The sequence below is a fragment of the Danio aesculapii genome, chromosome 7 (genome assembly GCF_903798145.1).
Source record: "Danio aesculapii chromosome 7, fDanAes4.1, whole genome shotgun sequence".
NCBI lineage: Eukaryota > Metazoa > Chordata > Actinopteri > Cypriniformes > Danionidae > Danio > Danio aesculapii.
This window is the reverse complement of record NC_079441.1, coordinates 47,870,315-47,884,002: the sequence shown is the minus strand read 5'-3', so window position 1 is coordinate 47,884,002 and position 13,688 is coordinate 47,870,315. Positions and strand designations below refer to the sequence as shown.

Genomic DNA, 13,688 nt, shown 5'->3' with positions numbered 1-13,688 from the left:
CCTTAACCCTAGTAAGTTGTAATATATAAACCTGCACTCTCTTAAAGAAACACTGCACTTTCTACAATTTAATTTTACAAGTCCACTAGAGATAAACGGTTGAGTTTTTAATCATTTTTGAATCTATTTAGCTGATCTCCGGGTCTGGTGGGAACACTTTTAGCTTAGCTTAGCATAAACCATTAGCTATGTTTCCATCCAAAGATGTGAAATAAATTTATGTGCAAAACAGGAACATCACATAAAAAAATGTGCAAATAAAGCAGCGTTTCTATCCAAGGAGTCAAAGAGAATCACTTCCTGATTAACTGGTGCCAAATATCAACAGTAAAAACGGAATTTGGTGTGGTAGGAGAAGCTGCGTGAATCTTTTCTTTGTTTAATAAATGACTTGCGCTTCAGAAGACAATGCCAACACGTAATGAACACATGGTGATATTTGAAGGCATCAGATATTGAGCAGAGGCGCTCTTGACTATTCTGGAGGTCATTAATAATATAATAACACTAATATACTGAGATGGTTAAGGCGTTTTAGAATGAGCAAAACAACATTTCAGATGTTTTACAATGTGCTCAGCCTGCTGGTTTGTCCGTTCACACACATTTTCATCATCATATGATCTCTCAAAATCATGACTTTTTTAATCTGCATACTGGAATTTGTTCAGTAAAAGTGTTTACATTGTAGTTTATGCTCATCTTTTCTTATCGGATGAAAAGTGTATCCTACTCAGTTATGCACAAATGTTTTACGCGTATTTTCAAAATGTATACGCATCTTGGCATTTACATCAACTGTTTTTTTATGCGCAAAAACTCCAAACACATACAAAAAATAAACTCAACATAGCTGAACATTGAAACCCCACTGCCTGCTGGTATTTCAGAACAGAATTCAGAAGTATAAATGCTCACAATATTGTTCGCTACATATTGGGTATGACGATCATAGTCTGTTAGTACACATTAAGTACACACACTTTAAAATAAAGCGCAACCAAGTAAGCTGTTGTGTTATCTTGTACTTAGAGGTCAATGTTTGATTTTTGGGAATGTAATTGAATTACAGTTTGAACAGTATTGGGAGATAAGCCAATATCATTACAGACTATAGCTTTTCTGGCAATTCAGAACACCTTAATATTTGGCATGCAGTCAGTGGATAGCCAGTTAAGTCTAGGTGGGATACAGCTGCGGATATGCAGACTTACACTATATACTATAGTGACACTATAATATAACAATAATTTATACTTTTCCATTACTCAGAGGGTTGGGGTGGGGGTAGGCCTTAATAAAATACAATTTAATTGGTAATTTAATAAATAATATGAATAATTTTACATTACTGTGATGGTTGGGTTTAGGGTTGGGATAGACGTTAATCAAATATAATTAATTATAAGGTAAATAATAAAGTAATTTAATAAATAAGTATTGTTAACTTTTGGCCGCAGTGCTGTGTTGCTTCTAGCAAGAACCTGGATAGCTAAAATAACTACCAGACCAGTCACATGATATTTTCAAGCAAAGTCACATGAGGTTTTTTTATGCGCAATGATAGTTTATGCTCATATTATGCTCAAGTATCTGCCTATATTGAGCTCATACTATTCCTATCTGCATTTTAAGGTTATGACATTACTCTGGTATCAATGGCTAGTCATGAAAAGGGAGCAGCACTTGTTGTGCGTGTACTCACAGTCTCTGGACTGGAACGCTTGGAAGAGATGTGGAAATTGATGAGTTTTTCTCCAACAATCACATAAGCCACACCATAACCATCATCTGCAACCTATCAGAAAAAAAAGGATTAAACATCAATCTTTTGACCATGATTTTTAAATTTGCCAGACTACGTAATGCACGAAAGACTCACTGGTCCAAAGCCTCCTCCGCTGGTCACATACTCTGGGTTTTTGACCAGGTCAAACAGCTCCCCCTGCTGTAGAGGAGTCTGACTGGTGGACAGTCTCCAAGGCTCTGACAGCACCTGCAGTCACAGGGAGGGTTGGATTTTACTTTGAAACATTAAAGACTGTTAGTTGTTAAGCAAATCAGAATTTTCCTCAGACTTGCTCAGACTCTCAATATTTTTGCACATTACCTGATTGTAATCCGATTGGAATCTGATCATATTTAGTTAGTGTGAATGACAATTTTTACTAATTAATTTGAAGCTACATTTGTATGTGGTTTGAAATATGGCTGCACAATATATCATATCAACATATCGCAATGCGCGTGTTTGCAATAGTCACATGCTAGACACAAGATATGCAATGTTGAGTTAGGACTATAGATGACCAGAAAGCACAGGTCAAAACACATTTGTGGAGACGCTGCAGAACTGAACCATAATAGAGTGAAAGTTTATCACCTGCATGTGTTTTGGGCCTGTGACTGAGTGAACATCTAAAGAGAGTTTAAAAGTATTTTAATAGAGCATAAAGAAGTTTCATAAAGATTAATTTTATTGAATTATTCATATGGTGAAGACTATACAGTGTTATTTTACATTTGATTATTTAATGTCTGCACCTGAATACTGTTGCTCTCTCCAGAAAACCACGAAGCACTTTTATTTCACTTTAATATATGCTCAATTGTGTTTATGGCTGTAGTTTATGTATATAATAATTTACATAGAAATATATTTATATTTCACTCCCCTACAAAATCCTTAGTAATGACATCATAAGTAGAGCTGTTTAAGTCATCTGGTGAAATTATATCGCAATATATGTCACAGAGAAAAAAATATTGCAGTGTTAACTTTTTCCAATATTGTTCGGCCCTAGTTTGAAATACAAAATACTGCAAGCATAGCCGTATGGAACAAAATCAATGCCAAAAGTATTGAATTAAAAAGCTTGTTGAATAGCACAAACTGAAAAAAATAATACACCGTATTAACAAGTTCTTGCATTTTAATGACTTGAATTGCAGGGTTTGTATTTTTAGGTCCTGAAATTTAACAAAGCTGTTTATTTAAGCTGTGAATAGTTCAACTAAAAATATTTCAAACATGTTTTCGTACTTATAAATTCAATAATTCATTTTCAATTTCCAGGATTCACTTACAAAATATTCAATACCCTTTAAAAATACGATGTATAATATTCAAAAGGTAATTTTCAGTTCATTTTATTTCAGTTCAAATATTCGCTTCCATAAATTCAGTGGCTCAAATTCGACTGTTAAAATTCAACATTACATCCGGGAACTGCAGGAAAAGCAATAGATTGCAGATTGAAGATCGCCAGCTGCTTTTCCACCAGCAGGTGGAGATGGAATAATTTAAGATTTTTTACCCAGTAAATAGACGAGAAAAAAGCTAATAAAGGCACAAAAGTAGCATTTAATATTAATATCAGTGTCTTGGACATTATAAGTAATAAAATGAGTATGAGTAAAATAAGTAAATGATCTTTTGGTCATTTATATTTGCCCTTATGTAACAGAAGCCAGTTGGTGATCGCGTAAACCTCACTCCTCGGATTCAGCGACAGACGTTGTTCTGCAGTGCCATTCACAGACTCTTAAATGGGCAGGTGCTCATTTACGCTAGGTGGTAGGGATGTGACGGTCGCGGAAATTAGCTAAGTGGGGGTTGTGACGGTCGCGTGATTCTTGCTAAGTGTGTGTGTGTGTGGGGGGGGGTGGGGCGGTGGGGGGGGGGGGGGGTTGGGGGGGGAATGGAAACACTCTTGTGTTATCATGCTTGGCCAAATGTCACGACTTTCACTTTTCACATTAATAACTATGCACAGGCCCAGATATCATCTGAAACTTCAGAGGTGTTCCCATCAAATATTGGCAGCCATCCAGCATCTCTCAACCAGTATTTGACGTGCGGTGCTGGCTCTGACCGACCGGCCACCAGAGCTCGCGGCCACTCGTTTGCGTTTGCCGCGTACAAGCCGCACAGGTATAAAAAAACCTCAAATATTTCATTCATTCATCAATTCATTCATTCTCCTTCGGCTTAGTCTATATTTTAGAGGTCGCCAATCATTTTAAATAATAAAGTAAAAAAAATATATATATTTTTTTCGTTCATAATATAAAAATAAAGGCGTGCAGTAAGCCTAGCTACTACATAACAATAAAAACAATTAATCTGGACAAACTAAAGGCATCATGGCAGAACCCCAAAAATTAGAAAAATGAAAGGCAGGCAGAGTGTTAAAAAGAAATAGTAATTTAGAACCACGGATGACTTATTCAAGCGCAGTAGCCTAAATAAATGTTATAAAATAATAAGAATAATAACAATAATAATAATAAAATAATAACAACAACAATAATAATTTAAATAATTAAAACTATAGCCTACCCCAATCCTGAAAAAAGCTGCGTTTAAACAGCACAAACACTTCTAATAACCCCAATGCTTATGCCATATATTAGACGGTTCTGTATTAATAACTGAAGACGCTCCTTTAATGCATTTGCTCGCTAAGTTAAATTATTTTAAATTACACGTCCCATCCATACCCAACCTTAGATCGTACCTGAACACTGTCTTTATCTAACATTATCTGTCCAACAGTTGCAAGTAAACTGTTTTGTGTGACATTCTCATAAAATCTCTCTGGTTTTGAATTTTGTATGATTATTTTATTTCCTTTCTCTTACGTTTATATTCTTTAGCAGCCAGTCAATATTATACTTTACATCTATGGAAGAATGAGTTAATAAAGATAGAGAATGTCACATCATATTCATCAAAAGACGGTTTATGTGCATTAGAGATGCGCGGTTGGCGGTTTCAGCCGCGGACTCCGCGGATGAACCACGGATCGGGCGGATGACGTGACGAAAAATAATATTTTAATTAAATTCGGGCGGGTGGCGGGCGGTTGTACCAATCAAATAAAAAAAATATGTATAAATTGTTAAATATGATCTGACCAAACCTACATCCAAAAAATCGAGCACACTTTGAAATAGTCACATTTTCATCAGGTAGTAATATGTCTAGTCGAGTCTATGAGCAACAAGTGCTGTGAGCGAGCGCTCCTTCAGTGCAGCAGGGCGCGTTATAGAGGCTAGGCGCTCTCGTCTGAATCCTGACACTGTAGATGCTATTTTATTCCTGCATAGTGCCAAGAAAATTCAAACTACCTAAGGTCAGGCATATTAAACCAATTAGCCTTATCTAGACTACACATAGCCCATGTTTAATATAAACTTTTGAGTTCGGTCAGCTGATAATTTTACGTTCATATTGGTTTAGCCTGTTCTATTCTAGACATGTTGTGTATTAGTTATTTGGCCTCGCTTTTACGTTCTGAGGCTTAAGGTTATTTTGCCAGAATTTCTTTGTCGCAAGCGTAGTATTTCATTATGCTTCAAGTTTGTGGGGATGATCGTAAGTTCATGGGTTATTGGGGCATAGACTTGTCATACAGGCAATTTAGCCTGGTCAGACTTCATGTTCGCTCAAAGTGTGATGGTATATATATATATATATATATATATATATATATATATATATATTTGTTAATTGAATTTCTAATTGTGGGGGTGACTGAGCCTATAAGGCTTAACTACGATATGACGTTTTTATTTATTTTTTTTTTTTTCAAATGTTTGCCAAAGCATGCGACTATAGCCTATGCCTACATTAAGATATTTATTTTAATATTTTTTTACTGCCTGTTGTTTTTTTGGCATATAAAATAGGCATTGTCTGATAGAGATATCAATAGAGGTTCATCTGTGTCGCAGAATTTGTGTTGTTTCCGATTTCTACAAGCTCAATAACTTCCACAGCAAAAAAATAAATAAAAAATAAATAAAAAAATTGTCGAAAAACTGTGCCCATTAATTAGATGTGCAAGACAAGCAGATAAGTTTTTGGGGTTGCTATGGACAACTACAAATGTGAACATTATTAGGCTATAATGTAAATGACTTATTATTCTATCTATTTGCTAAAAAATAAAGTGAAATAGGCATTTAGTAGTAGGCTAAATAGCAGCATGTTGAAATGATGTGTCAAAATACGTTTTCTATTAGGCTACTATAAAAAAATGTACAGTACAGTGCGTTTAATTTAGACTATTTATTTTTGTCCCTGTGCGCCGATCGGAGACGGAGTTCACTGCTGATATTCGTGTTGGATATTTTGAGAGCTTTATAGGGTGCTTCTCATTTCTTATTTGTGCATCCTCGTTTCCTTTTCTTGCTTTCTTTCCTCGTGTCTTAGCTCCACCCCTCCGGGATGCGAGGGAACGCAAGGAAAAGACTCGAGGACCAAAGACACGTCCTCGTATCGTTTAGCGTCACTTCAAAGCGTCGTCAATTAATGCTGGATTTGGCTTGCACGTTTGGATTAACTACATGTCTACATTAAAGTCATTCTCTATTCTCTAATAATCAATAAAGAAACATTCATTTAATAATAAAAATGAATAAGCCATTCAACTAAAGAGCCCAATCAGCAGATGGCGGGCGGGTGCGGTTTTAAAAATTGGTCAGAAATATTGGTGCGGATGGATGGCGGACGGATGATGAGTTTTGTGATGCGGTTACGGATGAAATAAAAGCCCATCCGCGCATCTCTAATGTGCATGTAACGCCACTGGTCCGAGCAGGGCGCGAGCTGGCGATACCGGTATGGGAGACAAATGCTGTGAGGAGATTAAAGATAGTAAAGTCTAGATCAGATATGTTGCCAGCCGGAAGTGCGATATGCACATTAATAAAGCAGCATTTTTAATGAAACTGTGTAACAATAATTAATATTTTTACAGTACTGTGATGGTTGGCTACCGGCTAAATATTGCAGAACAACGTCTGTCGCTGAATCCGAGGAGTGAGGTTTACGCGATCACCAACTGGCTTCTGTTACATAAGGGCAAATATAAATGACCAAAAGATCATTTACTTATTTTACTCATACTCATTTTATTACTTATAATGTCCAAGACACTGATATTAATATTAAATGCTACTTTTGTGCCTTTATTAGCTTTTTTCTCGTCTATTTACTGGGTAAAAAATCTTAAATTATTCCATCTCCACCTGCTGGTGGAAAAGCAGCTGGCGATCTTCAATCTGCAATCTATTGCTTTTCCTGCAGTTCCCGGATGTAATGTTGAATTTTAACAGTCGAATTTGAGCCACTGAATTTATGGAAGCGAATATTTGAACTGAAATAAAATGAACTGAAAATTACCTTTTGAATATTATACTTCGTATTTTTAAAGGGTATTGAATATTTTGTAAGTGAATCCTGGAAATTGAAAATGAATTATTGAATTTATAAGTACGAAAACATGTTTGAAATATTTTTAGTTGAACTATTCACAGCTTAAATAAACAGCTTTGTTAAATTTCAGGACCTAAAAATACAAACCCTGCAATTCAAGTCATTAAAATGCAAGAACTTGTTAATACGGTGTATTATTTTTTTCAGTTTGTGCTATTCAACAAGCTTTTTAATTCAATACTTTTGGCATTGATTTTGTTCCATATAGCCGGCCCTCTTTATAAGCGAACCAAGTGGCTGCTTAGGGCCCTGCCGCCACTAGGGGTCCCCACAACCCACGAGTTGTGTGAGCCGTTTCCTTGCTGAAATTGTTTTTATTTGCATTTTACAATTATCTTCATTGACAGTGCTTTAGTATTTAAATATTTATAAATTTTCACAGAAAAGAAACTAGGTAATTAAAAAATAATTAAACAAAAATCACTATCACATTTTTATTAAAGTTGAAATTGTTTTCATGTGAAGGTCATGTGATCGATAGGAATCTCGCAGTATTTCATTTCTCAAATGCATTCTTTTCTCGCAGTTCGAGTTTGTTCTTTCAAGGTAACCTAGAACGTGTGATGAAACGAAAGCAATGTTATTCTTCAGGTGTAGAAAAACTGAGGAGAAAATGACGACGAGAAGAGACAAGCACGGAATCATTTCTAGCATTGCTTTTAAGCATTAATGATGCTGTTAAAAGATATTATCTAATAGCACATTTATCGAAAATAGAGTTTTACAGATCCGTTTTTTTTTTTGGCTAAAATGCATTTTACTGAAATGCAATAGTACTGCAGTGTCTTTCACTGACACATTTTGCACACTGGGAGTATTTTTCCTGAGACATGTTTATAAAAGTTATGTCCTGATTGAATTAATCATAGTTTAATATAAGCCCTGGACCCTGCATCTCAAATGTAAGGAACAGGGAAGAAGACTGAAGGGAATTATAAAGTTTGTGATTTGGTATTAACATTAACCCAGTATTTGTTGCCTCCACTTTTCCTATGTGTTTTTTATTTTAATAATTTTCATATTTATATTATTTGCTAATTGATTTGAAAATTTATGGATCAATCTTTGCATTAAGGTTAATTGTTTCGTTGTTTGCTTGTTTTTTTTTTGAGATTTTAATGAGTTCAGAATGTATATTTTAATAGTAATGCATTTAATGAATTATTGTTCAGTGTAGTTTCATCGCAGGGTTTTTGCTTTTGGTATTTATAAAAAATAAAATTAAAAACTCAACCTAGAATCTTTTATAGAATCTTCAATCGGTTTGCTAAATTATTAGAATATGTCTTAAACACCCCAGAAGGACGCAAAATAGGAATCACTGGTCCCTTGATTAAAGATTGTTTCATTCTTCATTTTTGAAGCTGCTAGTTGACAAAAACAGTGCTGTTTTAAAATATCCAAATCATTTAGAGTTCGTCACCTTGGAATTATAAGGTTCTATCTGCGTTCTGAATGATTTTGAGATTGAGCATCAGTTTTTGCATTCCATATAGCAAACAGCATGTGTGTAACTTTTAACTTAAAATGTAAACAACTTATAGAAAACATCCCATGATGTAAATAAGTTGTCATTTAAAAAGAATAGGTCAATAACTCAATTTTGACAAAAATGTCAGATAGAACCTTATAACTCTAAGGTGATGAGTTATTAGTAAGATATGACTTTTCTCTAGTAGAAGAAATCAGGCTTTACTTTTTTGTGTCATTGATTGTAATTAATAAGCAATAAAATCATTCAGGGCCGGTTTGCAATGGCATTACTCCACTTTTAAGAGCAAGGTAGGGCCCCAAAATTATTCTGCTTAGGTCCCCCAAATGTATGCAAATGAATGCAAGTCACATGTCTGAAAATATACTTCTGATCAGATTTTAACATTCACAAATAATTAGATTTGGACAATAAGTGTGAATGTAACTTTTTCTTCAATATGTCAAGTGGACATAGTAAGATTTTAGTCAGGGTTTCTGCAGATATCATAATGTCAAATTTAAGACATTTTAGGACCTTATTAAGACCATTAAGTATTAAATTTAAGACCTATATCGCAATATCAAAAACATGCATACACAAAGAGAAAATGCAAAAATCATCTTAACATCTTAAGGCTGATTTATACTTTCGCCTGGTGCCACATCACGCACCTCACGAAACGGACGAGGCTTTTATACTTGACGCATTTGCCATTGAGCTCGCCATTCTTTTAAAAAACAGGGGGCGGTCAAAAGAAATCATATCATTAATATCATTGAGGATGTTTTGAGGGGCCTCTTTTTTTTGTTTTAACAAACTTATCCCTCAGGTTTTTCTAAACTTTTACAAAAACGTTCCTCCTTTCCCAATGCAATTTCTAGCCAATAATTATTGGTCATCTGGTTCTCCCTATGATCACGCATGGACAGATCATAAAGATGTCAGTGCAGACAGACATACCTGTTTCAGACAAAATCTCTTCAAAGCGTTTCATATTCAACTCAAATCAAATGCGTTTGAGCCACCGTGTCACCATGTTTCTTCATAAACTATACTTTAACTTCTAATTAGCATCATTACTCCAGTCTTCAGTGTTGTATAATTCTCAAGAAATTCTTCCAATTAATTCCAATAACTTGGTCTTATTTGTGTGAAAATCATGGCACATGTTTTCAGGTTTCTTTAATAAATTAAAAGCTCAAAAATGCAACGGTGTGACCCCACAAAGCATTTTATTAAATAGATTTTTTTTAAATAACAATTGTTATTGTCCCATATTTTTAACTGTATTCCACTTTGTTCCATTGTTTTATTTCTAAACCACCTAAATGAATGACAACACACCTCTTTGAGGAAAGGAGAGTCCTGTCCAAGGTACTTTGACACCACATAGAGGCAAAAGAGATGGCGATCAATGCCATGACCAGTCATTGCCAGTCTGTACATCTGCTGGTGTTTCTCAGCAGCATTTTTCAGTAACTGAAGCTTCTGTTCTCTCTACAACAAGCAAAACAAAAACAGTTACTGGGCCATATCTGCGCAGCTATAGTTATGGTTTTTAAATGATTATTTTGACAAGTTACCGTATTATTGCTGTTCATGGCACAAACAAAAGCACAGGATTCTGTAGTGCAGGACCGCACGGTTTCAGTACGGCCTTCTCTGAATAAACGGGTCATGGACGCCTCATAAGTCAAGCAAAACTTTCCTTTGTCCTGTACAATGAAAAATAAATATGTAGCAACAAGGTGGCATATTTCACAACATTGTGTGTTTCAGAAGTTCAAGAATAGAAAGGCCCACCCTATAATGCGCCAGCTGCAGTGCGAGCTGGATGAAGGCATCTGGACTGGTCCTGCACTTCTTGATCAAGCCCTTACCAAAGTCACTGAAGGGGATGATATGAGAGTCCACATCATCAGCCAAAGCCTCGGCCACAGACAGAGAGTTGGAGATCATAGTTTGGCACTGCCATGAAATAAAAAGCACAACAGACAGAACTTAACGGACTTAAACGTGCTGTTTTTGTAATAGTAAACAAACTTGATATTGTTACAGTGGAAACATCAAGATACTGTGAATACTTCTTTATTATTTGACCTTTCAAAATGTTTACAAAATATTCAGACATATATCTGTTATACTATTTTGATTATTATTTATATTTTATTTTATTCACTTTAATATGGCCTGTGTTTTAATATTAGTCTACGTCCTAGGCCCACGCGGAATCTGCGCGCGCAGAAATCCGAAGATTTTCCACAGATTTTTCCGCAGATTTTTAGCCCATCATTAATTCTGTTTATTTACTTGAGTAAATGTGTGTAAATCTTTATTTATTCAGTTTTTTAATTAATTACAGTAATATTAAAGCCTAATATGAAAATGTTCATCTGATTTATGTACAATGCAGTTTGTACAGTAATATTTTCTGTCTTTTAGTAGAGATATTATATAAGAGATTTGCTGTGTTTACCAAATAAAGTGAATCTCATTGGATTTGCATTTTAAACATTAAATAAAAGTTAAAAAGATATTATTTATTTCACATATTAAAGGTTTTAGTTATGATACTCCAAAAATAAATCCGCAGATTTTTACCAAAATTCTCAGCAGAAATAGCAAAAAACGTCCACTAATTCCGTCTGGCCCTAGTCATGCCTAGGATCATGTTTAAAATCATTCTGATTACTCCAGCCTGTCAATTCTTTACAGTGAGGCTTCGTTAACATTAGTTAATTAAACCGACCTGAAGAGAGAGAAAATTGAGTTTATTGCCATATCAGCTATTTCAATATATAAGATAAAAAATCTCAAACAGTTTTTTGAAGGTTTACTTTTGATAAAAATTGCACAATTTTAGAAGGATTCACATTTCAAATTCTTCATTTAAAGTTTGATTTCTTTTGCAATATTGACATTTTGGGGGTTCTTCTCCTTTCAGTACATGTTCATGTCTTGTGTGTCCGATACAGCATCTACTGTAAACAATCTCATCATGTCTTGAGTTAATTTTTTTACTTTTTTTTTACTTTTTCAGGCTGGATTTTCAAAAAAAACTTTTGAGCAATGATCTGCTTGCCATTTGTTATACATGTAGCCTTTTATTAATGGCTTTAAATTTAAAGGTGGGATTTTGCACTCCATTATCTTTCCTGTTAGGGCTGTTTTGCCAGCTTTGTTGGCTTGTTCGTTTTCAAATAGTCCAACATCTCCTGGGATCCGGCAGAAAACTATATTATAAAATTTTCTCTGTAGTTCATTCACTTTGATAAAAATGTCAATAATAATGGGATGCTCCAGTTTAAAAGAATTCAGTGTTTGTAGACAAGATTGAGTAAAAAAAAATTCGACCTGAAGAGAAAACCTTAGCATAGATTAATTTTAGGTATGTATTTTTTAGTTAATGATTAAAATTGAATTAGATTTTTTTGAACTAACATTAAAATAGTAACTTAATGAAAAAGAAAATTGTGTTATTAATTACTCTCTAAATACTAAAGATTATTTCTAATCATTATTTTCTATTTCTAATGGCCCAGTGGAAAAAAATTTTTTTTGCTTGCCACAAAAATAAAAATTGTAACAATTTCTTAGCGACATACTTTAATGTGTCAAAACATTAGATAACTGTGAACTGTGTAATTGTTTTTAGTTCTCTTTCCCTGGGAATAAAAGAATTTATTTTGGAGACATTGCTGTAAAAATGTCTAATATTTAAAGGTAAATTTTATCTCTTTGCAATTTAAAAACTTATATATATATAAACAGATTTTATTAAGATGGATGTCGGCCCAACTGGGTAGATTTACTTGGACAGAGGAAACTGAAGACCTGTTTAAAATGATTTAAGACATACAACACAATATTTCAGTGAATTTAAGACTTTTTAAGGCATAAAATTGTTGAACTAGGCAGGCATATGTATGGCAGGAAGTGACCATAATCAGCACATTTACAACAGAGTACAGCATACACACACCTCAGTTGGAATGTTCCACTGCAACCTCTGAGGTCCAGGCAGATTAGCGTGAGGTTCTCCTTTACAGTGACCATCTGCTGTATAGCCTAGTTTCACAGGGTCCATCGAGAGCACTTGCTTGATGAAAAATGTAATTAAGATGTATATTAGCAGCAAATATAACATTTAAGTACTTTGTTTGCTACTAGTGCTAAATCATGCTAGCAGCACGTTAAAGCATTAGCGTTGAAAATCATAATACAAAAGATGTGGTGCAAAATAAACCCACCAACCATAACTGCTACTAGCCTTATATATGAAAGTAGTTTAAATTGCAACAACTATCCTCTTCAATGTAACTACCATCGTTAGATCGGAATTATGCTATATTCTTGTTCCCTTCCCTTTACTTGTTCCAAACCAGTATGAGTTTTTGCTAACGCATTAATTAAAGTAACAATTCACTACTGGCTTATTACCTGCCTATTATTAAGATATTGAGTGTTTCTAAGCACTATAAAATAACATTAAAAAGTATGATCTTATTTTACATCCCTAATCTACCAAATACCTAAACTCAACTGCTACTTTACTATTAATAAGCAGCTAATTAGTATTTCATTAAGCGAAAGTCTTGTGACTAAGAACACAAACACAAAAGAAGATATTTTGAAGAATGTAGCAGACCTGTAACCATTGACATCCATATTATTTGTTTTTCCTATCATGGATGTCAACTGTTGGTTTCCAGCATACTTAAAATATCTTTCATTTAGGCGGAAGTGACAAACTGCAAGCTTTGAATGTTAAGCCTGAAGCACACTAGCTAATAGATGTGTTTAAAACTAATAATACTTTCACTAACTCCTAAAGAACTTTATTCTAACATTTAACCCATTTTTGTTGTAGAAAATAATTATTTCATCACTGATTCCAAGCATTTGAATGGCATCAATGCATGCATGCGT

General features: G+C 34.4%; 1 protein-coding gene across 3 annotated transcripts in view; it reads right to left on the bottom strand.

The window, feature by feature from the left end:
- cpt1aa (carnitine palmitoyltransferase 1Aa (liver)) overlaps positions 1-13,688 on the bottom strand; it is a 34,472-nt gene that overhangs the window by 4,061 nt on the left and 16,723 nt on the right. For all 3 annotated transcript variants that reach the window (XM_056462030.1, XM_056462032.1, XM_056462031.1), the window contains exons 13-18: positions 12,742-12,858; positions 10,563-10,727; positions 10,343-10,474; positions 10,104-10,256; positions 1,883-1,996; positions 1,706-1,798 (exon numbers count right to left, since the gene is read on the bottom strand). In XM_056462030.1, coding sequence (XP_056318005.1) covers positions 1,706-1,798; positions 1,883-1,996; positions 10,104-10,256; positions 10,343-10,474; positions 10,563-10,727; positions 12,742-12,858 — 774 coding nt within the window. The remainder of the gene's footprint in view (positions 1-1,705; positions 1,799-1,882; positions 1,997-10,103; positions 10,257-10,342; positions 10,475-10,562; positions 10,728-12,741; positions 12,859-13,688) is intronic.